This window comes from Apus apus, chromosome 7 (genome assembly GCF_020740795.1).
Source record: "Apus apus isolate bApuApu2 chromosome 7, bApuApu2.pri.cur, whole genome shotgun sequence".
NCBI classification, from domain to species: domain Eukaryota; kingdom Metazoa; phylum Chordata; class Aves; order Apodiformes; family Apodidae; genus Apus; species Apus apus.
In genome coordinates this window covers 16,989,934-17,014,736 of record NC_067288.1, presented here as the reverse complement: position 1 = coordinate 17,014,736, position 24,803 = coordinate 16,989,934, and the positions used below count along the sequence as shown (strand labels likewise).

The window sequence follows — 24,803 nt, the reverse complement described above, 5'->3', positions numbered from 1 at the left end:
TTATCATTTTGAGATGTCATGAACCACGTTCCTCATTCTGCTCTTGCCGGCATGTTTGGGTCTTGACTACAGTCTAGAGGAGATGGGTGTTTCCTGCAGGAAGTGTCCAGGAATGGCCATGAAGCGGGGAGTAATGGCGCGGGGTGACATGTAACGCGAAGTGCAACATCGTGCGTGTCTGCAGGGACTGACGGGCACGTGCTGTGAGCTGCTGCGTCTGTAGTTGGGAGTAACTGGAGAGGGGATGGGATGTTGGGTCATTCATGAGCACTTGTGGTGGTGTAATTGTGAAGAGGATGTGAAGACATGGGACCTTTTAAGTAGCTGCTTCCCACTGGCAGGAGGAAATCTTAATTCCACCACACAGAACCAGGGTGAGACATGGAAGGTCATCGGGAAGGTCTGGTCACTTGCGCTCGAGAAGGTGAATGCGAAGTACCAGGGGTAGGAGGTAGAGCTGCGGAGATGACCGGGAGAGCAGCAGGGGCGTGCGGCAGGCCCAGGCCGGGAGTGTGTAACCCTGGAGGTGCTGGGAGAGCCTTCAGGGGGACAGCACTGAAGAAAGTTACAACAAGGTTAGCAGAACCATGGTTCATGGTTTATGAAAAGATGTTTCTGACAGGGTGACCTGGCACAGTCAGGTTTCCTCGGAATGCTGGGTTCGGCTGGCGCACCGTGCCGTGCCTGCGGCTCGGCTGCAGCGCACAGGAACGGTCCCTTCATCACTGAGAAACCCAGGTGCTGCCAGAAACATCTGTGGGGATTGAGGTCTGTGCCTTTCGGAAGACATTCCCATTGTGTAGAAAATTCTGGACAATCAAAATATTTTTAGAAAAGGGGAGAAAATATGAAGAGGAAATACTCCAGGGCAGATCTCTGAGAGCTGCAGGGCTGTGATTTAGCAATGCCCCCAGTTACTTAGGTGATGTATGTGTTGAAGGTGTTGTTGAGTCTCTTTGTCTGCAGTTAGCTCCAAGCTTTCTGCCTCAGCACAGAAACTATTTTTTCATTTTCAGAAATGGAAAGAAGAACAATAAATGAAAATGAAGGATTTTAATGGAGTAACTTGTCTTGTAACAGATTGTGAAGAAACTCACTCTTAAAGAATGATCTGACCAAAAAGAAAATTAGAAAGCCCACCTGGCCTTTACTGTGATCAACTGCAGGGACCAACATGCTGTTAAGTCAAATGAGACCTCGGACATCACAGGTGAGAGTTTTTATACTTTTCCATTGAGGTTTTTTAGATTTCACAAATAAAAGTAAAAAATAATAAGTGACACTGCACTGTTTCTAGGAGACCTGAGAGGCAAAAAACCATGTTCTTTTAACATAGTATATATTTAGTAAGCATTATTTTCTAGTATTTATTTAGTAACTCAACAACTGCAGAGCTATTTAATATAGCTTATTTGAATGGCTTGTAGTTACAGAGCAGTGTATTGTCCTTGTCAATGCCATCTGATTTGCACTAAAAATAATAGAAGCTAACAGTCCCACAGCTACCACAGGTTTGAACACAATCTAAATGAACGTTGCTCAGGGCAAGCTTAGTTATTCTTTTTGCAGACATTGCCAGGAACATTTCTGTAGCTAATATTATTAACAACTGTCAGAAACATTGAATTTTTTCTCTTGCTAGCAAGGTCAAGTTGTGGTGCTGTTTGGATCAAGCTTTCAGGGCTTTGCATTTTTAATGAGATTAACAAAGGTAGGATTTCAGCCAAAGTATTCTTGTAACCATGAGACACTCCAGAGTATGAATTGTTTTTGCTTAGCTCTTTCTATTGCAGTTACAGTGGCACAGAGCAGTAGAACAGGCTCTCTTTTCTCTCATTTCCATTGTTGAGCTTGTCTGTTGTGACCTTTTTTGATGCTGCCAGCTGGCATTCAGTCACAAATTGCTCTGCTTATTGCTGATCTCACTATCTAGTCATCATTGTCAGATAGAGCCTCACTCTTACAGTCCATGTGCTTACATCAAAGAAACCATTCCTTCCTCTAGAAACTGAAAGGCCACCAAAGCAAAACAAAGTCTGTGGGAAGAGGGTTATAATATAGCTACAGTAGTGATCATCTGTTCTTTATTTAGTTGGTGGAGCTCCATGTTTTTTATGTCCCAGAAGAATTGTGGAACTTCAAGCTGAATACAGTTCCTGTAGCTCTTAGTAGCAAATTCATCTCAGCCGGATTTATAAGGTGAGTATAGTCTTAGGTCTTACGTACACAATAGGTCCTTTGCATTGTCCTTCAGTCGATTAGTTCAGCTGTTGCTTTACAGAGCATAATTATGTCTGTCAGAAGAAATTTATTCTCTAATTTCTGGAGGGCAGGTGGTGCCCGTGACTACTGTTCATGTTTATTTGGACTATGTCAGGTTTAGCTCTGTTGCAGCCCTTCTTGTAGACAGTTGAAATGCACTTCTGGAGCACTGCTAGTATTCCTGCAGAATAATATATGCTGTAAAATCACAATATTTTTTGTCTCCTTGAGACTGATTATCAAAATTTTGAATACTTTTCAGCAATGGGCCAGCTTCAAGACAGAGTGGCTTGATGCAGATGGGATAGCCTGTCAGTTCCCAGGAACAGGGATATAGTGATCTGAGCTCTCTCACAGACCAACGTGTGAGCTTAAACCGTATTTCTCAAGGGGAAGCATTACAGCCCACGCAACCACCATTTGTAGGACAGAATGTATTCATTCTCACAGCTTCCTTTGTTGAAAGGCTGCTCAAAACCAGAGGAAATAAGTGCAGGCATTCATTGTGTTTGTTGTTCTAGTCTCCAGCAGAGGTGCAAAATACATGGCTAGAGTGGTTACTTCATGCCATGTGTTTGGTCGTCTGTCACTGCCCTCTGTTCTCTAGTGTAAATTTATTTCACCAAGGCTCAATTCTGAGGCATCAATTTAAATTAGGATTCCCACTTACTTCAGTGGATTTATATCTACCTGTGTATTTGTTGCTTGCTAATGAGTCTTAATTGCTAATTAATTATTCTATGAGTACTATGCAATGCTGCAGTACATTCACATTGGCAATAACTAGCACCCAGCTAGTGTATCACTGTCTTCAAAAGCAAAGAAATATCTTACAAAACTTATAATCCAGGGGAGGGCAAGGCAGCCTTGCTGATACTGATGCTGTTTGGCCATTGTTGGTAGCACTGTCCAGTCATTGTGACAATCCTGGTACTGTCTGAGTGAGCTTAACCAAGGATCCCTGGGTCTAAGGACAGGCTGCTTCCATTCATGAAATTAAGTGCATAATTGTCTATGGCCCTGAGTTCTTGTTCCCATGAGCATGATTTCTCAGCCCCTGGGATCTTTTATTTCTTCCTTATTCCTCACCACAGAAGCCATGCTTTTGTTCCAGATGGGACAGTTCTAGTGAACTCTAGTTTGCATTACTTTTAAAGGAACACCCTGGAGCAAATGACTCGGATGTAACTAGTCTTCTGCTGGCCAGTGCCAACAAGTAAAAATCTATTATTATATGTTCCAAGCAGCTGCACTGGCAAATAATTTACAGAAAATTTTCTGCCCTATATCTCAGGCTCAATATACCTGTATCATTTTCTCCCAGGATGCATTGTAGTTACATAGATGTTTTCCTTGCTGCTCATAAATGCCTTAGATTTAGATTTTCTTGCTGCTTTGGGCAGGCATTATCAGTGAAGGATGTGCCGTGTCAGAATTGCCTCTGAAAGAGCTTGCATTTATTTGGTTTCTGAAGACCATTCAAGGGATATGTTTTCTCTGAGACATCAGCTTGAAGAAATTATAGTGAAGGCAAGGTATTTGAATTATAGATCATCTCTGTTCTCGCATAAGGCCTTGGAAGGACATGTACTGAATTATCTATCCATCCTTCGCATATTTCTTTATACATTTGAAATGAATAACTTTAGGGCTAGTATCTGTAGTGAGTGTGGGCAAAAAATGGCTGGGGACGAAATAAACAGGAACTAAAGGTACAGGGACCAAGCAGTGTGGCCTAGATGTGTCCCCTCTGCAGACTTTGGTTTGCTGCATGCCTGTGCCCTTAAGGCAGATTGATGATCTTGAGGGGGATCCTCAAAGTCCAGGGTGTTTGAAGTAGTGCAAGAGAGCAACGTAGCCCACTGAAGTACTCTGTTCAGGAGATGAAGCTGAGGGTGTTTTTGCATACCTAGAATGTGAAATGAAGGCATATTGGGCTGCTGGAAAGTACAAACAAACCCTGACAGGTTAATGTTGGGGACCTGTCCAAGGTGCAGGGATGGCACGTCTGTACTGTTTACTGAGAATGGCAGGTGCTGTCCTCCAAGCTGTGCATTGCTTGAACAGTGATAGCTACTTGGGCCAAAATCTTGCTAGGTGCTATGCTAAAACTTAATCAGCATGGGTGATTAACAGTCTCAGGCCTGAATTTGTTCCCAAGTTTATTTTATGGGACAGCACAGGAGCAATTAAAATTGTATATGTTGTCCTGCAGAGCTTTTGTGTGCCTCCTGCACATTTGCTTTTTTTCTGCAGAGATGCTTTTTATTCTATAGTGATTTTTATACTGATCTTATTACTGCAACATTTGCATAGTTTGCATCAGTACATTAAATGATGTAATTCCTGTTTGCATCAGCTTTCTCATACTCAAACTATGGTGGAAATGTTTACACTGCAGTGTTTGGTTTTGATTTAAAATACATTTGCATGTATGCATGCACACACCCAATTGTGACTGTGTGGGAGAAGACCAAATGAAAGGAATGTGCCTGCTACTTAAAGTGAGCAGTGATGAATCCCCTCTAGCCCTTAGTGCTTGAAGGGGTATGTCCCACAGTGCTGGACTGGCCTCCTGGAACTTTGTCACCTATACCGAAATGCACAATTGGAGTTTCCAATGGTTTCGTTATTCATCTGCAGATGAGCAAGAGCATTCTAAAGGAGTTGTTTTCAAATTTCAGCTGCTTTTATATTCTCCCTTTGTATGGAACTCCTAAAATATAAATATTGCTAGTTAATGTCATGACAGCCCGTGTAGTGCAGTGTAGTGTAATGTGATAGCAAAGTTCTGACTCTGCCACGCCAAGGCTCTCTGGCCAGTACGTAATTAGGTTCAGTTCTAGGACAGAGTTCCCATTTTTGGTCATCCTGTCCATGCAAGCCAGCACGTATACAGCATTGTCTTCCCCCTCTTACTAACTAGACATCATTATTTGATCTTACAGATGTATTAATGAATAACAACATTCTTAGGGTATCTCCTCACATCACATTAAGAGTGCTACGGGAGAAGCTTGGAGAGTACTTGGGTGGAGTTGCAGTTGCAGATAAATTCAAGTTTTTAAAATGCATTGGGAAAAAACTAGCAGTGGTAAGTTAATTTTTTTTTTTTCTTTAGTGCTCTTCTGCTTTATAATGTAAATAACAGATTTAATTCCTACAGATTAGATAACATCACAGGAAAAACAGAGATAATTTATGGGACACTGTTAGCATTTCTTTTAACCATGCTGGAGCATAAGCTCTTGTCAGAACACATTTGCTTTCCTAAATACAAAGGCACAGCTGGACTGCCATCCAGTGAAAAGATGCTAGTTTTGATAAGTCAGTGGATTAAATATGACAGATCTGGTTGTGTTAAAAAAAGTAAAAATCCCCCTAAGATCGTAATTACCAGCACGTGGTTGGGAATCTGGCAGTTGAAGAATTTGCAATGGAAACTCACTAAGTCAGAGTTCCTCTTATGGTTGCTGCTGTGATCTGCCCAAAAGTCTTTAGAAGATCAGTTTCTGAATGAAAGCTTCTCTGGATGTACATTTGTGTTCCACTAATTAGTCCAGTAATACAGCCTGAAATGTATGTAATAAAACATACTTCTCTGAATCATAAGTGTTCCTCATATTGTTTCTCTGTATAGTTGTATCTTACAAACTATAGCTAAATAGACTTGAAAATCAGTCCAACAAGTTTGTTCTTGTAACACATGAAGACTTAAGTCATGTATGTAAGTATAGGATACTTTTCACCTCTCATTTCACCTGTTTCTCATGGATTTCGAAATTAATTACAAGCTGGAAATTTGGTGCCATTCTTTATTTCATTTGTAGTTGAGTTACCACTAAAATTATTCTCACAGAAGATAGTAAGCAATATGCAAAAGCTAGGTGGAAAAACATGAAGAGAAACTTAAAGACTGTGACACAACCTAAATCTGAAAATGTGCATATGTCTTCAAAGAACTCAGGTCTTTTTAACTGGATGATAACAGGTAAGATGGTATATTTTCTTCCCCAATGCTACTTCTGAGATAAATGGATACATTTTCCAGCTTCCTCTAGAGTGTCGTAAACTTAATAAAATATTTTGCTTTAACAGAGAATTCAAGATCTTGGTAGACACAAGTTAAGATTTTTAGTGACAAATTAAAGATGTAATTTTAATTTAGGTTATTGACTGTTGCTTGTTTAACTTTATGACAAAGTGTAAAGCAATAAATCAACTAACTGCTTTATTTGTTGTTTAGGGTCATGGTAACCTCATTGAATTACATCTCCATGATCAAATATTTGTTGAGTGGGTTTTTCCCCCCAGTCTTCTGTTTCACAACAGTAACAATGTCAGCAGTAATAAGAGCTGTACCTTACTGGCAAGTATGGGTAATTATATGAAAAATAAACATAACACAAAATTGTGTTAAATTCCTCTTCCTTTTCTTGCATACAGCCTGTGTCTGTAGCAGTGTATCAGTGGCATTGCCTGGCTGTTACTGAGAATAGAATTTGGCTCCATGTTTGGTTCAATTTCATGATTTAAATGTAAGCTCAGATTTACGTTTTTTCCCTGTTGGAGCACATATTTCAAATAATATGTTGATTATCTTGGACTTTGTTTTTAAGTTGAATGTTGAAATCTGAAAGTGCATGCAACACAGAGAATAGCAAGAAAAACAAGAAATACAGGAAGACATAGGAGAGTAATGTTTTTTATGTATGCATTAAACATTTTGCAGTATTGTATTAGTGATCAGAGAAAATTATGTGAGACTCTGTATTTAGTGTCAGCTTGAAGAACTTTTGGTAAAGAAAGTTGAAGACTTTCTTCTGCTGTGACTGTTAGATCAGGTCCTTTGAACCATAAGAGAAAGTGCAAAGGATAAAAAAAGTATTATTCAGTACATCCATGTACTCCTGTGGGTCTGATGGAGATTCAGAAAAATAGACCAAGTTTCAGTGCCATGTCAGAAACCAGAATAATAGTCTATAATCCTTCTACCCATGAGGCCATTACAGAAGATAGTGCTGGTTATGACAAAATGTAGTATGTAAAGATGATGATAGAATACAGAAGTTAAGTGATATGCAACATTGTTGATAAAGACGTATTTTATTGGTTACGCTTCCATTCCTTATCTTCCAAGGTGAAAGCAAAGCAAGAAACAGAACTGGAACTGAAGTCATTTGCTCCTCCTTATGTATGTATTGAATAGTTTTTAAGGTATCATATTCAGAAACTTTTTGCATTTTACATTTCCTCTTTTGTCCTTCTAATGAATGTACTGCATATTTTAGGCACTTTATCCTGAATTATATTTATTACTTGGAGTGGAATACTTTGAAGATGTTTATCCATTATCATCATCAACTCAACAAAGACATCACTTAAATGCAGAAGCTAATAAGTTGGGTCATGGATCAAGATTATCCAGTCTTCCCCAGCACAAACCTGAAAAAAGCAAATATTTTTTAGGAAGCAAACAAAGCAATCATCAGCTAGAAAATCAGGAAGTGCACAGTCCTGGGGAATGGGGTGTGAAAGAACCTGTTCCAGTTTTGCACACAAAGCAACACCATAACAACAGGATTCAAGAAAAACAGATACAGTTTGGAGAAAAGCGTAAGTTTAAAGCAATGTAGTGAAAGAGGATGATGCAGAAGTATAAATATTATGGTTAACATTTACAATAAAATAATATTTCTGTTTTATAATATCAATTATTTTGCAGATCAAAATGGATCCAGTGGATCTCTTTCCACAACAAGTCACTCAAATGCTGCAGACTGGGAGTCTGGAAAGAGTGATGTGGTATTACCAACCTCTCAGCAGAATCATCTCAGCCAAGATCAAAAAGAGCAGAACACTCCTAAGTGGAATGACAAAGCCAAAGGAACTGCTCTTACTCTTCATGTAAACTGTAGTGATGAACAAGGTCAGAATAACCAGACACCCCCAAATCACATTAAGCATCAAAAGGGTACAACTGTTCATTGTAATCTTTTTGCTACAGCATGGATTTTAGAGAGGTGGCAGAGTAAAGCTAAGTTTTAAGAGATCTATAGTTAAAGATTGAGTGGAAATATTGATATCAGAGCAGTATTCTAATTTTTTCAATAATACCTTTCAAAGAGCTTTGTCACTGTGTACTGATACAGGGAAAAACTTTACTGTAGTTGATGCATTTGCCTGATCTTGTTTATATGAAAAACATTACTAAGTAGCTGCTGTAAAGATAGGATGATAACGATCCCATAACTTAAAAAACATTTTAAATGAAAAAAAAAATCTTGTTATCAGTATATCAGGGAAAGCATTTAGTCACTTCAACTTTCATTGTCATCTTATTCATGGCTACATTACTACTGAAGTGTTTCCTCCCCTCCCTCCTGTATAATGTTTGTTTATATGCTATTGAACAGTGGCCTCACTAAAGCTGCGAGGTGAGAGAATGGTTTGAGCAGACTAAGCTCAAAATAGTACAAAAGTATGGAGGGGTTTAAAGCACACATTAACTAGTTAACAGTTCTGTGCTGAAATAGAGAATGTTGTTTGGAAGAGATCTGTTAACTACTACTTCCTTTAAAATGGAATATCTTCTTGATATTGAGGACCACTGAGTTCCTGAATGTTCTTAATATTCCTAAGTTTGTAGTGATTACCAAGGAAGAAATTACTGACACATTTAAATTGGATTTCAATGACTATTGCTATGTTAGTATCAAAATGATACTATACGTTGTTCCTGAGCAAATACTTTTGAATGACAAGTTTTAATATTTGAGTAGAATTTTACAGTTAATATAAAAAAGTGACCTTTATTTTATTGGACATTTTTCATGAGTAATTACTAAAAGAGGCAACATTAAATTTTTCATAGGTATGGGCACCTCACAGATTTCAGTTAGAATTATTTTCTGGTTATCCAGTACTTTCAGTAAGGAAACTTTAAAAAAAGTGGATCTTGTATTCCTTGAGATGTGTCTGGAGAGTGTATTAGAAAAGGCTTTCATGGATGACTTTTCAGTAATTTTATTTTCCAATCGTAATATGTCAAAAATAGTAGCTTTGGCCCTCCATCATCAAGTTAACTGATACTAAGTATGAGACTGCTTCATTTCCAAATATTTATATGTAAAAATATAACTGAAAAGTTTTCCATAACTTTATGTTAAAGGATGTAGGATTTTAAAATAGTAAAGGGTAAAGTCTGTCATCAATTTTGTTTGAAATATTTATCATTTATATTTTATTTATACATTAATATTTAAACACAAAACATTTTGCTCTCTCTTTGCTGGCTCCAGTTTGTAGGGGATCTTCAGTCTCTGAAAGGCAGAAAGTGTTAGATATATATTTATTTTAGGGAAGGTGAAGTAATCGAGTGGTTTCCTTATATGTGGTAATGTTTCCTGTCCTAGTTACCAGAATTAGATACAAGTCCTCAAAGCAAAAATACCTTTTTTTCTTTAATTCTTTCTTCTGTTTTTTTTTCACACAACATTTCCAAACCCAAGAGATAATGTTATTTATTGGATTGATTCACTGAATTTCTAAGGCAGATTGGAAAGTCCAGGCACTGACAGTCAAAACAACCTGAAATTTTGAGAGTGTAATCTACATATTTTCATTATCACTATCCTGTCACAGAACTAACAAACATAGAAAATAATGATCCCCAGAATGATACCAAACTACGAAGAGACAGAACAGAGAATGCTGGAATTCTTCAAATAATGGAAGACCAAACCACAGAAGATGTACACAAAAAACAAAGGTTAGTAAATAATGATTCAGCTAAAATAATGGATAATATTAATTCATAGCTGGAAACTTATTTTACAGACTCCAAATAAATAAAAAAAAAATAAATAGGGGGAAACCCCCCCCGTTTCATTCCATGAATTTTCACTTGCTTCTTTGATTTTATCTTTAGCTTGCAGCAATGCAGAACGAGCAAGTTTATAGCTGATCCTGGTGAAACACTGGATAATCAGGTGTGTTTTTTAAAGTAACATATTCTTGAGCAATAAATATAGTCCTCCACCTAGTAATGCTCTAATTTTATAAGGCAGGTAAATAATTAGAAATACGAAATATTCAAATGTGAATTTGAGAGTAATTGAGCACTGCTACTTAGCAGAATTGCTAATGAAAAATCAACTAAATTTCTGAACAATGAAATAATCTGAAATTATGGCTCTGGTTATAATTTAGCAGGAACTACAAATACAATAACTATCTCAGTCTTATTAATGTTTGCTGAAATTTTTTACGGTTTCTTGACAGTAACATTTTATTGGGCTTTTTGGTGACTTTTTTGTAATTTCATATTTCCTATGGAATTAATTTGTCTTCTCTCAAGCTAAGCAAAACTTCTGATGGAAACGATAAAACCTTTTAAAACATATATGATATAGTCATAGTATCAAAATAAGAACATATTTAGGAAGACTCAGCACTCACGTGTTATCGTACAGCACAATAGCTCTTACTGTTGCTTGTGAGCTCTTGTGCAGAAGTGATTGCAGTGGAGTCTTGTGAAAATAATAATGAAATTGTAAATCCGCTGTTACAAAGTTTAGTTTAGAAGCTGATGGTCCAGACTTTGTAAGCAATGAACCAGGTGGCAGTTTTAAAGCCCATTATTCCTGCTCTTGCACAGGAGGGCCAGTAACAAAGTGGGATTATAGACATGGACAAGAACAATTAGCAATAGTCTGCATTTTTGTCTGTGTGTTGTCTGCCATGGAAGTGTTCAGATTTTACTTGCAGAGGCCCAGCTGTTTGTGATTTACTGATAATTTGTACTGGCAACAGAATAAAAAAAGCTTTTATGCAGAATTCAAATTCAGCCCTCCTGAAGGCTGTTTTCAGGGTACGTGTCTAATGTAACTGTTCAAGATCACGAGTTATGTACTTATAGGTGTGTCTTTTCACAGGCGGATGAGAAGAAGCAAAATTATCCTGCTTGTTCAAAAGAATATATTTTGCCTCCTAGTCCACCTTTTCTGGCACTTTCTGTCAATCCAGCTCAAGTTCCTGCAATTCAGGCAGCAAGTGAGTATATGCAGGGCAGTGAACGTTTAGTCAAGACTGAATAGTTAATGAAGACAAAAATACCTACTTTATGAAAGAATTTGTACATACATTCATTCTCAGTAGTGTTACAAATTCTCATTTGTGGTTGGAAAATTCTAGGCAATTGTAATTGTATGGGCTGTTCACAGTGTGGCAGGTTCCCACTGCTAGAAAACCCAGCTTGTGGACTTGGGGATGGAAGGATAAAAGGAGGGAAACTGGATGAAATACTGTTGGCTCAAGTGAGAGTGTAGTAAAGAAAACCTCTAGTAGTATTACTGAGAATCCTTTGCTGTGATGGAGGAGGAGGCTACTGAGAAGGTAAGTTATGGGCCTGTTTGTTGTTGCAGACTAGTGAAAGTCAGAGATATCCTGCCAATGACCAGCTGGAGTTTAAGGCGAGATTTTCCTACAGTTTATATCACAAAGTATTTCGAGCACAAAATAGACTTTTGGAGGCTTTTTGGGCTTACGTGGCAAGAGTTTTTAGTGTATGCAGTGTATATCTATCTTAAGTATGTAGTTGTAGTGATACATTGCCTGGGCATATAAAAGGGTGTTTACTTAGGTGTGTATGTGTGAGTGCCTGGATGCATGCTGGATTTCTCCCTTTAGGCTAATACACCAGCCATTTTGAAAAGATATAGATACTTTATTAAATTAAGGGAATTTCTACTGTCTGTTTTAACAGTGGTTTTGGCATGTTTTATCATGGGTTCATTACAAATATCTTGATTGAGCATTCCTCCTTATGGTATCCAGATGCTTGCTAAATATAATTTTAATTTCTTTAGAAAACAAGATGGTAGAACAACTGCAACAAATGAAGAAAGACAGAAGGCACATGGAAAAAACTAGGGAAGAACTAATCAAAAAAGCTAAAGGGCTACTGGAACAAAATAAGCTGTCGCGATACCACGGTACACAATTAATTTATTCTGGAATTTGGAATGATTGAGAAATGACACTGAAACCAGTGTGAAAATGCTTGTCTTCTCTTCATTGATCATAATTACAGAGAGAGCAGTTTGCTAACCAGTAGCTCCAAGAGGGCTGATTTGTGTAACAGCACGCTGGAATGATTCAAGGTTGCAATGTTTCCTTCTGGTTTTTGTGGCATTCTTATAGATCTCTAACTATCCTGGCTTTTATAAACTTGGGTTTGTGGACATGGTTGTGTCCCATGTATGTACAGTGCCCCAGTAGTTGCTGCAGATCTCTTTGCTTGTTGAGGCCCAGGGCAGCCGACATCTTCTAAACCTGCCTTAGCTGGTGCTTACAGAGGCTTTTACTGGGTTGACCTGGCTTCTAGTTAAATTGCCAGAGTAATGCATTTTGCTCCTCCTATCTACTCCTATCTAATGCTGTTCAGCTGGTGGCATGGAAGTTACAAGCCTGTTGTGACAAGCTTGACAAACGGTGTTTTTTAACAAGGTAAAAATCTGATTGAAATCCCACCCAAATTCACTTAGTAAAATTATTTTCAAGTTTATACATAAACTATCCTACCTAAGTCACATTTCAGTTACACAGAAATGAGGCTTAATCACTTTCATGTTTTGAGAGTATTGGCTTTGTACTTAAATACAGATAAACCAATAGGAGTCTCAACTGCTATTTGTGGTTTTGTTGAAAGAGGACAAGCCAATTCTTCCAGTTAATCTCTAAGGACTGGCTACACTGTGCTCTGTGGAATGGTGAAGTTGTATTCAAAAAAACAAACAAACTTGGGTACTTGAAGCAGTGAACCTGTAGTAGCATGGAGATGCAAAGCAAGCTGATTTACTCCACTGAGATAAGCCCTAAATGGCTCCTGCATTGTCTTAAATTATGTTGTCCAGCTAGGTAAAATAAAGGTTATTTTGCAAGGATTCAAACACTTCTCTAGCATCTCTACCTCTGAATGATTTTTATCAGACCTGTAGACTTGTGTAAGTAAGTGCATTTGCAGACATGTCTCTCAAGGTGTGAAGGGAAGTGTGTATTCCATAGGAGCAGCAATCCAGTCTGTAACACCCTCCTGAGACTGCTATGCTGACAGGCACTCTCAGTTACATACCATACAGTTCTCCAGCAGCTGGGTTCTTTTTGTTAAGTTTCTGAGAAGCAGTTGTCCTATTTCCTAAAATAGCCCTTGAAAGAAGGAATTGCTTAAGACAATTTGCAGACTAGTGGACAAATGTGGCCATACGACTGCCACATGAGATATGGGGGCTTGTGCCAGCTGTGGATGGCACATTAACAACACAGGAGGAATCGTAGTTGAGTGTAAAGGTAAGTAACTTGTTTCCTTGGGACTTCTGTATAAAACTAAGCAGTTCAAGAACCTCTGGCCCTGCAGAGCTCAAATTTTGTATGAATCTACAGTGCTATATATTCTGCCACAGTACAGCTGTGGCCCTCAGGCTCTGGTGTGCTTGCCAGTTTGCAGAGAGTCTGCAGAGGGTCTGCAGCACTTACCATGCAGCTGAAACCTGCAGAAGAGCCAGGCTGAACGAACTCTAGGGTTTGGACCTTGTGTTGTGTCTTGGTGAACAAAGCTTTTGTTGCAGGTGATTGTGTGAAAATGCAGTTGCAGTTACAGTGAACGTAATTTTAATGAAGATTTTTCACTAATTGCTTAAAAAAACCCCAAACCTACTGCCATGTTTTCATGTGTGCATTAGCCAACTGAATCTTGTGAGATCAGCTGGTCATTACTGTCTTCAAGAGACCTTATGATAAGGTGAACAAGACCAAACGGTTTTACTGTTTTCCTGTGTAGTTCGTGAAGAATGGAAAAAGAAGTACTTTGAAACTAAGAAAGCTACAGCTTCACTGGAGGACACTTTAAACAAACTGCTACAAGATCTAGAGCGTTACCACCAGAAATTACTCTTGCAATTGGAAGCCAGAGATGGCCAGAAACGACCAAACAACAGGACAGACTCCAAGGTACTTGCTTGTATTATTTAATCTCTTTTTAATATCTGTTTTTACATAGCTTGTTGGTTTTGGTGTTTGGGGTTTTTTTAATATATAAAATACAAGATTATGGGATGTTCAGAGATGACTTTAAAAAAAGATAAAAAGGAAAATATCTTTCACAATAGTTCCATCTTCTGTTTTTCTAAATGCATTAATTGAAGTGAGTCTGTTGGCAAATCTGAAGCTAGACTGAAAAAAAGTATGTCCCTTTTTATCTGAAAAGTGGGAGAGTGTATGTACACTGAGAGTGTATGTTATAGACAAATGTGTATAATTTGAGCTATCTTAATATAAATAACTGCAATTTGAAAATATTAACAGGTTTGATATTACATTATGTTACTAGCTATGTTCAGATATGTTATTGCTCCTTTGGGGGGGGGATATCTGTTTGGGTTGTTATGGGTTTCTCTGGGTAGGTACAACTTAACATGCAGCAGTTATTATTGGCTATCACACAGAGAAGATAACTAGGATTTAATGAGTTATTAGGCTAACACAAGTATGGCCTCCACCCCTTGTAAGCTACGTGCTGGCCTGGCAGGCATCAGATGGGAAGAGTTGGGCCCTGGGGAACAGATCCCAGTGATGCTGGTTTCCCTTCCCTTCTCCCACCAGCTTTATCCTCGCTGGTGACTCAACCCAGTGACATGGTGATTTCTCAGTAGTCTCCACCTAGTCTGAGGGCCCTGCCTGTTTTTTCCTGCATGACTGCGTACCTTCCATGCTTTCTCAGTGGTCTGAGGCAAGGTTACACAGCTGTATGGTGTCAGAGCTGGGACTTGGACCCTTGTATGCAGGCAGCTACACCCCTGGGTGGGGAGAGCCTCTTACAGCAGCAGCTCAGAGATGAGAGGCTGTAGATACCACTTAATGACTCCTTGTATGGGCAACTTTATTGCTTCAGCTGGCTCTTGAATAGCATTTTTTAAGGATTGGTACAGCAAGAGCTTACCACATACACACCCACCCCTCTGCCTTACTGACTTCAAGGGACCATGGCCAACTTACACGAGCTGAGTACCATCAGAACCTACATTTTTGAAAACATGAATTTCAGTTTTACCGGTTAATTCAAAGATTGGCCCCACCTACAGCTACTGCTGCACCCAGCTGAAGGGCTGGCAGAAGAAGGCAGCTGCCCTCTCTTGGAGAGTAGACTGCTTACAGACCAGAGACAGCCCAGCACACATTAAGGCCTGGAAGAAAGTAGGGGAGTTAGCTGGAAAGAGTTAGGAGGATTGTTTCTGAGTGGTGAAGCAACGCCCAATGAAAGAAGAGACGCATTAATGCTGCTCTTAAAGTTTTGTTGTTGTTTCATACAGAATTACACAATCATCCGGATTACTGCAGTGCAGCATGAACTGGATCAGCTGAGGAGGAAGTTGGATGATAAAAAAATGAAACTCATAATAGAAATTAAGGTACTCTGCCTTTTAATTAGAAGAGTAAAATGTTATTATGTATAAAAAAACTTTGTTTATGCTGTTGCTTTTATGGTGTTAGTTGTCATTGTAACTTTATCACGTCAGACATATTACTCCAGGACAACCAGGTTATTAGATGATTTTTGAATGTATGACATTAAGGCAACTTGGATTTTTCAAGGTACTGTTAGGTAAGCTTTACAATCTCTTTCCTAATATTCCCATTTTACTCAGAGGGTGGTGGAAGGAACATACTTGGTGACACACTGATCAGCAGGAGACCACGGCTAAGACAAAAAAAGAAAACCAATTGGTATAAAGGAAAAAAAAGAAAAGAGAATGGCTTTCCAAGCAGATGGCAGTTCTCTCAATCTGCTTTATTCCATACCAGTGCTGCCTATGGCTCCCTTTGGAAGGAAGATGATGGTATAGGCCTTCACACTGGACAGCTTTTCAGCTCTGAATGCTTGAATCAGGAGCCTTCTACATCACAGAGATTGCCCCTGTGTACTGGGGTGATGTACTCAATCTAGGGTGGATGTGCTCATTATGCCTCTGCCACTGTATAGCAAGGAGTGGAAAGGACAATTAATTTCACAGCTGTGTTTAAAACACCAAGGCAAAATACAGAAGAAAGCGGTGCTAGAACTAGGCTATCTAATTATACAGTTAAAATTGTGAAGATGGAAGATGTATCCTGTATTCAGCCATCCTATATAAAAGTCAGTCTGATGCATATAAACCCTCATGCATGTTAATTCCAAAAACTTCCTTAAATTGCAATTCTTTAAATTGCTGGTTCTTCTGCAGATGAGAAAGCAAGCAGCATCTGATTCACGAGCACTGAGAGCAGAACTGGCACAGAAGAAGATTCATTCAGCTTTTGTTCTCCAGTCCAGAAAATCAAGAATTTAAGAGGATGATGTGACTTTTAACATGCGTAGTCTACAGGAGCTCTGCAATGTATATAGAAGCTCAGAATTTCAGAGCATTTGTTAGTATGTTCCTGAAGTTATCTTGTAAAAAGATATCAACTATATAAATGTGGAATTTGCACACTAGGCTACTCAGGTACTGATGCTCACTTTCTAAATCTCACTATGAGATTAGTAAGCTACTTAAACAGACAGCTTAACCTAGTAACACATCTAAAACAAAGCTAAGTTATTTTAAAAGTGCAAATTAGGGGATTTTGTAAAATCACATTGGTATGCTGATGTTATTTTATTAACAAAATACCTGCTAAGCAAATAAACGTATAACTTTATTATCAGGCAAACAAATTAATTTTTTTGAAAATTATTAAAACCTATCTTCTATAGAGCTACAGCAACAGTAATCCTTTAGTTAGCTATTTACTGAAGTATATTTTTGTCATTATGAGTATGCATATCTATAAATTACCAACATACAACCATATTATTATGAAGTATGAACATAATCTCAGATAATCTTACTTTTTCTCTAGCCATTTTTGTTCCGTCTCTTAATTAGGAAAGCCACATGGATATGAACCTTCTTCTGTAGCTGGTAGAAGAGGCAAGCTTGGTTTTGGGACAAGCTGCACCGATGATCCTGGTCCATCCAGTACTTCATAGTCTGTTTTTCTTCAGGTTCAAGCTCATGCACATGCCTAGATAACAACTCTCTGAAAGAGTCATCAGAAACCTCTTGACAGTAATTTTTTCTGGCTTTCCTGTTTGCCTCTTTTTTGGTACCAGATGTTATTACACTAAGCAGAACAATAACATGCTACAAATTAATGTCAGCTTAAAAGCTGACAAGGCTGTATTTATTACTGGAAGCAAAACACTCATGGGAAATCAGTAATACATTAAGAAAATTATGCAACTCTCAAAAGGACTCACTTCCAAATGTCTTAAAGATAGGATTTTAGTGCTAAAGTATTAAATTAATAATTAAACTATACCCACTCATGCTCAATTCAGGATTTAATCCTGGATTCTGTATTTCAGTGTTATGTTTTATTTAAGACACAAGAGCAGGCAGCTAGCTACTGGAAAAATCTCAACTAAAATAAACTAAAATACTTGACAGTTTCAGGAAAGAGTTTTATTATCAAGTCATCCGGCTTTTGGTTAGGCTTTTTGGGTCAGATCATCTGCTCCAGAAGACCTCTCAGTTTCACACATATCTCTCTCACAGTATTTTAGCATATGAATATAAATAGTAATTAAAAAAAATCTGTATGTGAAATAAATGTATCCGTTTCTCCTAAAACCTACAGACCAGAGTTCTAGTGAAGACCCCCCTCCTTTTCCAAAGAATTTTTTCTTTATGTGAGAACATTAGGTTTCACCTTCTGCTTTCCATCACCCATAGTATCACACAGAAACTTTCAGGAAGTCTAGTCTCCTCCTCACTAGCCATGATGGTGATGCTATTCTAAGGTGTTTTCTTTGTTTAGCAAGGGAAAAAAACAAACCAACCAGCCAAACAAAAACCCAAACCCACAATTGACTACATATATCTAATTAAATAAATTGTTTAATTAATGAAGTCACTTAAGCAGGGCACAGCTGCACTTTAATCTGGTTGTGAAACAGTTCTGAGAAGCAGAGAAGCAGTGTGGGCTGTTAAGTTGTGGAACAAGTAAAGCATAAACAGACAACACTTTACCAACTTCAGTGAAGACAGCATTTTGTTTAACAAAAAATCCTGTAAATGCCTGTCAGTCTTTCCATCACTACAGGTATTTTTAAAATTACATAATTTCTCTAAGGAAATTATTTTATTAAAAATATGAACTAGAAAGAAAATATAACCTTGTATTATTTCAGAGGCAACACCACATAAAACCAAACAACAGGCTACTGAATGAATCTTAAACGTTCTTAAAAGCTTCTGAGTTCTCGTTTTAAGGAAGTAAACAAGTTTGAAATGGAAGAAAACATAATCCAAGTCATCTCCATATTAATATTCCCTCTTCAATATAAATTTCAAGATTTTTGGCTTTTGAAACTAAGGAACTTGCATGATACATAAACAAAGTGAAACTGTTACTGAATATTCCTTTCTAACAACAAGTCTGATAAAAATTTGTATGGCAACTACTTCATGTTATGTAACGTCTTAAAATCTATAAAATATTTTAATCTCTATAAGTACAACCAAGAACAAGAACAAGCTGCATGTACACAACATGTAAGCAGCACTCTGTCTCTCACTATTCTGTGTTTAATCTGATGCAGGAGTGACTCAGCTAACATATAGGTTGGGCTGGGAAGTCAGAAAGCTGAGCCTGCACCATGCAACCCCAGACTGAACACTTGCTGCACCAGGCAGCCTCAGCAAAGCATCCTTAGGAGATTGTCCCTGTGTCCAATTGGTCTTATGTGTTACCAGCCACACACTGGGTTCAAGCTTTAACCAACTTAAGGTAGTTGTGAGAAATGGAAAAGATGAGCAGTCTTTTAAAACAAACATTGCTAAAGCAACACTGTACTTTCTGAAGAATGACTATATGGCTTTGCATACAAAATAACATGATGAATTTGGCTAGTTCTCAAAGTTTTTATAATCATGCTAGATTTACATAAAATCTATGATAGTAGAATAAAAAAATTACCAATTTCCATCATTCTACATCATGAGTTCACGTAGTTCTTATGGTGTCAGGGCTTGCCACATTTCTGCAGTTTGTTGTTCTGCTACAGCCTCCCTGGAATAGTCAAGACTATTTCCATTCCACATGCCAATGCCCCTTAAACCTCGATTCTTCACATACGCTGCTTTGAGAGAGATGCTGCGAGGGTCATCGTACCATACTTGGTGGAAGTGACCAAGAGAATCCTACAAAAACATTTAAACACTGCTGTCAGTATCTACCTAGCTATATAAACATAATATGTTACAGCTCATTGACTACTGATTACATTTTTCTGTTGAATGCAGTGAAAAGTACAACTAAAGACTGAGATATGCAAGCTATGTAGATCTACATAATTATACTTTCCTGATTTACAAATTATTTTTCACACAGGACAATTAAAAATTCCAAGTCAAATACTTGGCTATTTTTTTACTTGCAGAATCTAAGTTACAAGACAGTGACACATTTTAACTCCCCCTAGACAACTTAGCTGATTTGTATTTTAATAATTTTTAAAAATATGGCTAAAAATCTCAGGTACATCATCTATCCTAACAAGTTAATTTAGTTAGAGATTAAGTGTTTTTTTCAGCAATAAAGAGTTTTAGAGGATGCCATAAAATTTTGCTCAAAATTATGATGCCTTGACCTGGTCATTGCTTATACCAAGCCTTTTAATCATCTACATGTGGAACTTAGAATTACGTCTAAAGAAACAAGACAAAATGCAGACACTGTTGTTTGTGTAAGCACCAACATTTGTGGGCTCCTCCACTATGTCTGTGTCAAAACCAAATGCAGAAGAGAACACGTACACAAGCCACTGAGTTACAAAAACTTAAAAGCATCTCAGAATTTGTTTTGATCAGTCATCAACTGATAAAAGTAACTGTAACACTGATGGCTGCAGCTACAAGATTTCTTTGTGCTAAAATGTCCTTTTTAACATGATATAATCTCTCAAGAAAACTGCAAAGCAATAAAGATCTTTATTATTCATGTAGTCTTCAGTCACTGCATGCCTCTTGCAGAATAAAATTCAAGATGAGGAAATCCAGCCATCCTTTACTACACACAAGAAAAGAGAAGTACAAAGCACAAATGGAAGAGTCTGACGCTGACAACTTTATAATCAAAGAACTATGGTTCATGATTGTGGACTCCATGAGATGGTCTCTTATAAAGAGGCACTTACCTTGTATTCATAAAATGGAGACTTCTGTACCTCATCCCATAGCACCCCTGAAAGGGAACTGTTCACCTGCTTCATGATTGCTCTGTAGGGAACCTGATGCCCTGCAGCATCACTGCAAGGAGCCCCACGGAAAGGCACTTTGGAGAGGGAACAGACATGATCCTGGAAAAAAAAAAAAGGAAAAGCCATGAGTTTCATGTGACACAGATTTATTGAACTCCAAAATAGCAATACAGCCAAGAACAAAGCCACAAAAGGCACCAGGGTCTCAAAAATCAAGTACATCTGCCAGACATCCTATGTGTAGACAGAAGTAAACTAAAACAGTTACATTTTGTTTACTCTGTAGTAATACAGGATTGGATGGGTATCATTCAGCTTCTACAGCTGTCTTATATTTTCCACTTTTAATTCAGTCTTGTATTTTTTGTAACTACAATGTTTGAGACTCCATGATTTATCTAGAAACTGCTATAACTGCTTTAACAGTCACGGGTTTGTTGCACCTAGTCTTTCAGCAGTGAGCTTAGTGCCTGTGTAAAGAGGTGTTGTAGTGCCTTGGGTATCATGGGATTCCGGTTTCCTAGGGAGAGATGAAATCTCTTGTTTGGTAACACGCTGCTCATCAGTTATCAGCCAAGCAAAAGCCTGTCTTGAGTCCCAGCTTTATGCTCTTATCCATCAGATTACAGTGTTTCCTAACCAAATTCAGGATCATCACAATCTAGTTGTCTCTTTCCAAGGAAGAAATAAACAGTATTGCAAATGAATAATCTTATCTTACCTTTGATAAGTTTTGGCAGACATAGTCATAGCCATACCAGGGGACGCCCATCACAAGCTTCTTTGGATCAATGCCCATAGAAATGTACTCTTCATATCCTAGTTTCGAAGGAAATAAAAATTAAGATGCATTACTGCATTTCCCTATGCTTTTTATCCTTAGAACTAATCTAGAGCCAGAGCCAATATAGGACGTGCAGGCACGCTCTCCAGACAGAGCCTAAGGAGCAAGCTCTTTACCTTCCCCCTGCATACTCCTAGACTTGCTCTACTCAGATCCTAGTAACTGCTCTAGTTGCTCACACCTAAAACCAGCTGCCCATTGTGGCAGTTCACAAGGAGAAGAGAAATGTTTCAGGTTCTTTGCAAGGCCAGGCAGACACCACTGATTTTGGCTGCCATTTGTCATTCCAAAAGTGTTCTTTGCAATCATGAGGGCCAGACAAGTAGCAACACGCAACTGCTAAAGGTCTATCATCTGTAGTGTAATAAGGATCTGAAATTGTATTTTTCACATTAGGACAACACATATTTGAGCACACTCAAAAGCATTAATACAACCAAAAAGCTTGTCTAAGAAAAGGCAATCTTTTATATCCCTGTGAAATGTTCTGACTCCTAGAGAGGCGTTTTGTCCTCACCAACTAAAGTCTGCAGGTAAGGAGCATTGGCTTTTGCAATACAGTCTGTCCAGATCTGGCTCTGCTCATCATATGACATCACAAATAAGAAGTCACAGGCATCTGCAATCCCAGTGTAGTTGTAGCACCTTTTATCTATGCACGCTGGAGACCAAGCCACATCAAATGTTACCTGAAGGAAAAGTGAACGAGTTAGTGTTGTGTATGGCACTTGGGAGCTCTTGTTTTCTCTTTAGAACAAAGCTGTAACTTTTAAAGACAGTATTTCTCAAATGTTGCACAGTGTTTAACACAGTGATACTAGTGAAGTACAGGAGAAAGTGCTCAGCTGATAAAACATGAGATAATAAACAGAGAACAGCCCTATTAGTGAATTCAAAACACTGAAGAGATTGAAATAAAATATGAAAACCATCTGATAAAAAATATGAAGCATGATGCAAATCCTTGAAACTTCAGCTAAGCTTTTGCACTAGAAGGCTGTGATTGCCCTACTTCAAAGATTCATTTAGCCATACTAATAACTGCCAGCTCACACAAGGCAGGAACATTGTATTTACAAAGCCCAGTGAAACCTTTCTTCCATTTAAATTCATACAGGTCAAAAAGAGTGACTTGTATGATAACATATCATAGCTAGTGTTCCTAATTAACTATTCATGAGAATATCATGCTTTAGATCTGCATAATTTTTCATATTGATATGCTAAACAACATTCTCAAAACTCCTTGCATTTCATAAAGTCAAATGTAATGTTTGTATGAAGTTATTACCTGTGATCCTGGTATTTCTCGGTGAAAAGCTTCTGTAGTTTCCTTAACAAGCTCTGTTAATGCATAAAACTCAGGGGAGGTTTCATTAACTTCTTGCTCTATATCTATGTTAATTCCATCCATATACTGGTTTTTTGCAAGGTCCACCTGCTGGGATATCCACACTGCTCTTTTAGTGGGATCAACAATTTCCTTAAGAGGTACATCACCTAGACAAGAGGCCTTCAAGAGTTAAAATGCATCTGCACCACACTAATAGTAAGAAGCAAAGGATTGTCTTTACTACACCAACAAACATAAGCACAAAAAAAAAAATCCCCATACTGGTAAAATACAAAGGAATTCACTTTTTTCACAAGCATAATTTTGAGAACTTGCCCCCACAGAGATTACGAAGCTTCTTTGAGACAGTGGTGTTTCAAATTTGGCTCCTTTTGGACTTTGTCTATAATTTTATTCTCCTTACTTCTGCTTAATATTCTTTGAGCCACTTCCTTTCTTGAAATCACTGTACTTTCATTAATTCCAGAGCAAAGAGACTGTGTCTCACTGTCTAAACAAACATATTTTTATGTTTAACCTTTGTGGATTTCCACATTGAGGTCCTGGATTTCATTTTAGCCTCAACAGAGCCAAGACTCGATTACATCATGTAAGCTGTAATGGACTTTGTCTTTCTAATCAGCATTTGTACCTGCACAGAGTTCCCAATTCATGTTTTAAAACTCAGCCACCTCATAATACAGAGGGATTGATTTAAGAGAAAAATACTAAAAATTACTTAAAATCCCTTCCGTTACCCTGTCTTTTGGGTACTGCGGGTAACAAGCAGAATAAACACCCAAATAAGTATCTTCTGCAGGCTTTTCCTTTCCTCCCTTCCTCCCCGTTAAGAGAACTTTTATTTAGGTGCCACTGGAATGGTGTTGTTATTAGTGTAGCAGAAGCCACCACTGGTTTTAATACCCTGCACACCAGCACATGCAGAATGTCAAAGTATTATAGTCCTGTGTGCCTTATCCCCTTATTAATTAATCCTCTTACTGATCTGTAATACTCTGCATCCAAGTGAATCTGAAACATCAAGGTATTACAGCCCTGCCTCTTATGTTCTTATCCGGGTATCCCATAAATACCTGCATTTTCGCAATGTAACCAACCTTTCAGTACTATCCTGGAGCCCTTGGAGTGGGCATAGCACATGAGCTCAGGGTCATACTCCCCGAAAGCCGCCACAGTTGTTATTTTTGACCAGTCATAGGATTTCCAGGTATCCTTCCCCACATCGAACACGAAGACCTGGAAAAAGGGTAAGAAGCACCCTCGTGAGCTGCAAACACTTCTCAGCAGGACCACTCTTTTCCAGATGCCCCTGAAGCAGGTGCGTGACTTGCTGCTTCCCTGCCCTCGCCGGTTCCCCGCTCCGCAGCAGCTCTGTCACCACTTCACGCTGCAAAACCGAACTATCGCAGTTCTGACATTTCCCTGCAAACCGCATGTGCCTATTTTTAAAAAATCTGTTTGGACTCTCAGCGCAGACGATTAGCCCAGGGCAGCGGTGCGTTCCACACGCTTCCAGCCGCTGCCGGCCGGGGCAGCTCGCCCGGCCTCCGGGGCCCGGGCCCGCCGGGCTGGGCTGGGCTGGGCTGGCGGGCCCAGAGCCCGCGGGACGCGCACCTCGAAGCCGCGGGTGCCGGAGATGGGGTGGCAGAGCCGCGGGTCCTGGCAGGGGCAGGCAGCGGGGCGGCCCAGCAGCTGCAGGAGGCCCAGCGCCAGCAGCCCCCGGCCCCACGGCCTCCCCATGGCGGGTCCCCTTCCGCCTCGGGGCCGGCCCGGCAGCTCCGCCCGGCAGCTCCGCCCCGCTGGCGGCCCGGGATCCCCGGGGAGCAGCCCTGGAGTCCCCGCCGAGGGGCGGGTGGGCCCGGAGCGGCCTGGCGGGGCGAGCGGCCGTGGGGGCCGGGCAGGCCCTGCAGGGGGCACCGGCTCGGAGAGAAATGATCTTGGCTGGCCGATTTTACAGAGCAAGGGTTTATTAGAAGACCAAACCCGGCGAGGGGTGCCCAGAA

At 39.1% G+C, this 24,803-nt stretch overlaps 2 protein-coding genes across 6 annotated transcripts; one reads left to right on the top strand and one right to left on the bottom strand.

Annotated features, from left to right (window-relative positions):
- Positions 1-21: 21 nt before the first annotated feature.
- Positions 22-16,918, top strand: SPATA1 (spermatogenesis associated 1). Of its 3 annotated transcripts, none has more exons than XM_051624895.1 (14): positions 22-170; positions 1,081-1,210; positions 2,093-2,199; positions 5,239-5,356; positions 7,403-7,456; positions 7,554-7,878; positions 7,988-8,191; positions 9,907-10,033; positions 10,193-10,253; positions 11,199-11,316; positions 12,132-12,257; positions 14,102-14,271; positions 15,630-15,728; positions 16,542-16,918. In XM_051624895.1, the coding sequence occupies exons 2-14, from the start codon at positions 1,175-1,177 to the stop codon at positions 16,644-16,646; spliced, it is 1,650 nt and encodes a 549-aa protein (XP_051480855.1). In that variant the 5' UTR covers positions 22-170; positions 1,081-1,174; the 3' UTR covers positions 16,647-16,918. The 3 variants fall into 3 exon arrangements, with proteins under 3 accessions (XP_051480855.1, XP_051480854.1, XP_051480856.1); XM_051624894.1 differs by having other exon boundaries at positions 7,988-8,236; XM_051624896.1 differs by lacking the exons at positions 22-170; positions 1,081-1,210 and having other exon boundaries at positions 2,161-2,199; positions 5,211-5,356.
- On the bottom strand, positions 7,350-24,565 carry CTBS (chitobiase). 3 transcript variants are annotated; one of them, XM_051624907.1, is made up of 8 exons: positions 24,415-24,565; positions 23,898-24,036; positions 22,738-22,946; positions 21,964-22,135; positions 21,324-21,421; positions 20,540-20,701; positions 19,321-19,544; positions 7,350-7,707 (listed from the first exon to the last, which is right to left on the bottom strand). In XM_051624907.1, exons 1-7 carry the CDS (start codon positions 24,538-24,540, stop codon positions 19,359-19,361), a joined length of 1,092 nt encoding a protein of 363 aa, XP_051480867.1. In that variant the 5' UTR covers positions 24,541-24,565; the 3' UTR covers positions 7,350-7,707; positions 19,321-19,358. The 3 variants fall into 3 exon arrangements, with proteins under 3 accessions (XP_051480867.1, XP_051480866.1, XP_051480868.1); XM_051624906.1 differs by lacking the exon at positions 7,350-7,707 and adding an exon at positions 16,975-17,379; XM_051624908.1 differs by lacking the exon at positions 7,350-7,707 and having other exon boundaries at positions 16,975-19,544.
- Positions 24,566-24,803: the final 238 nt, after the last annotated feature.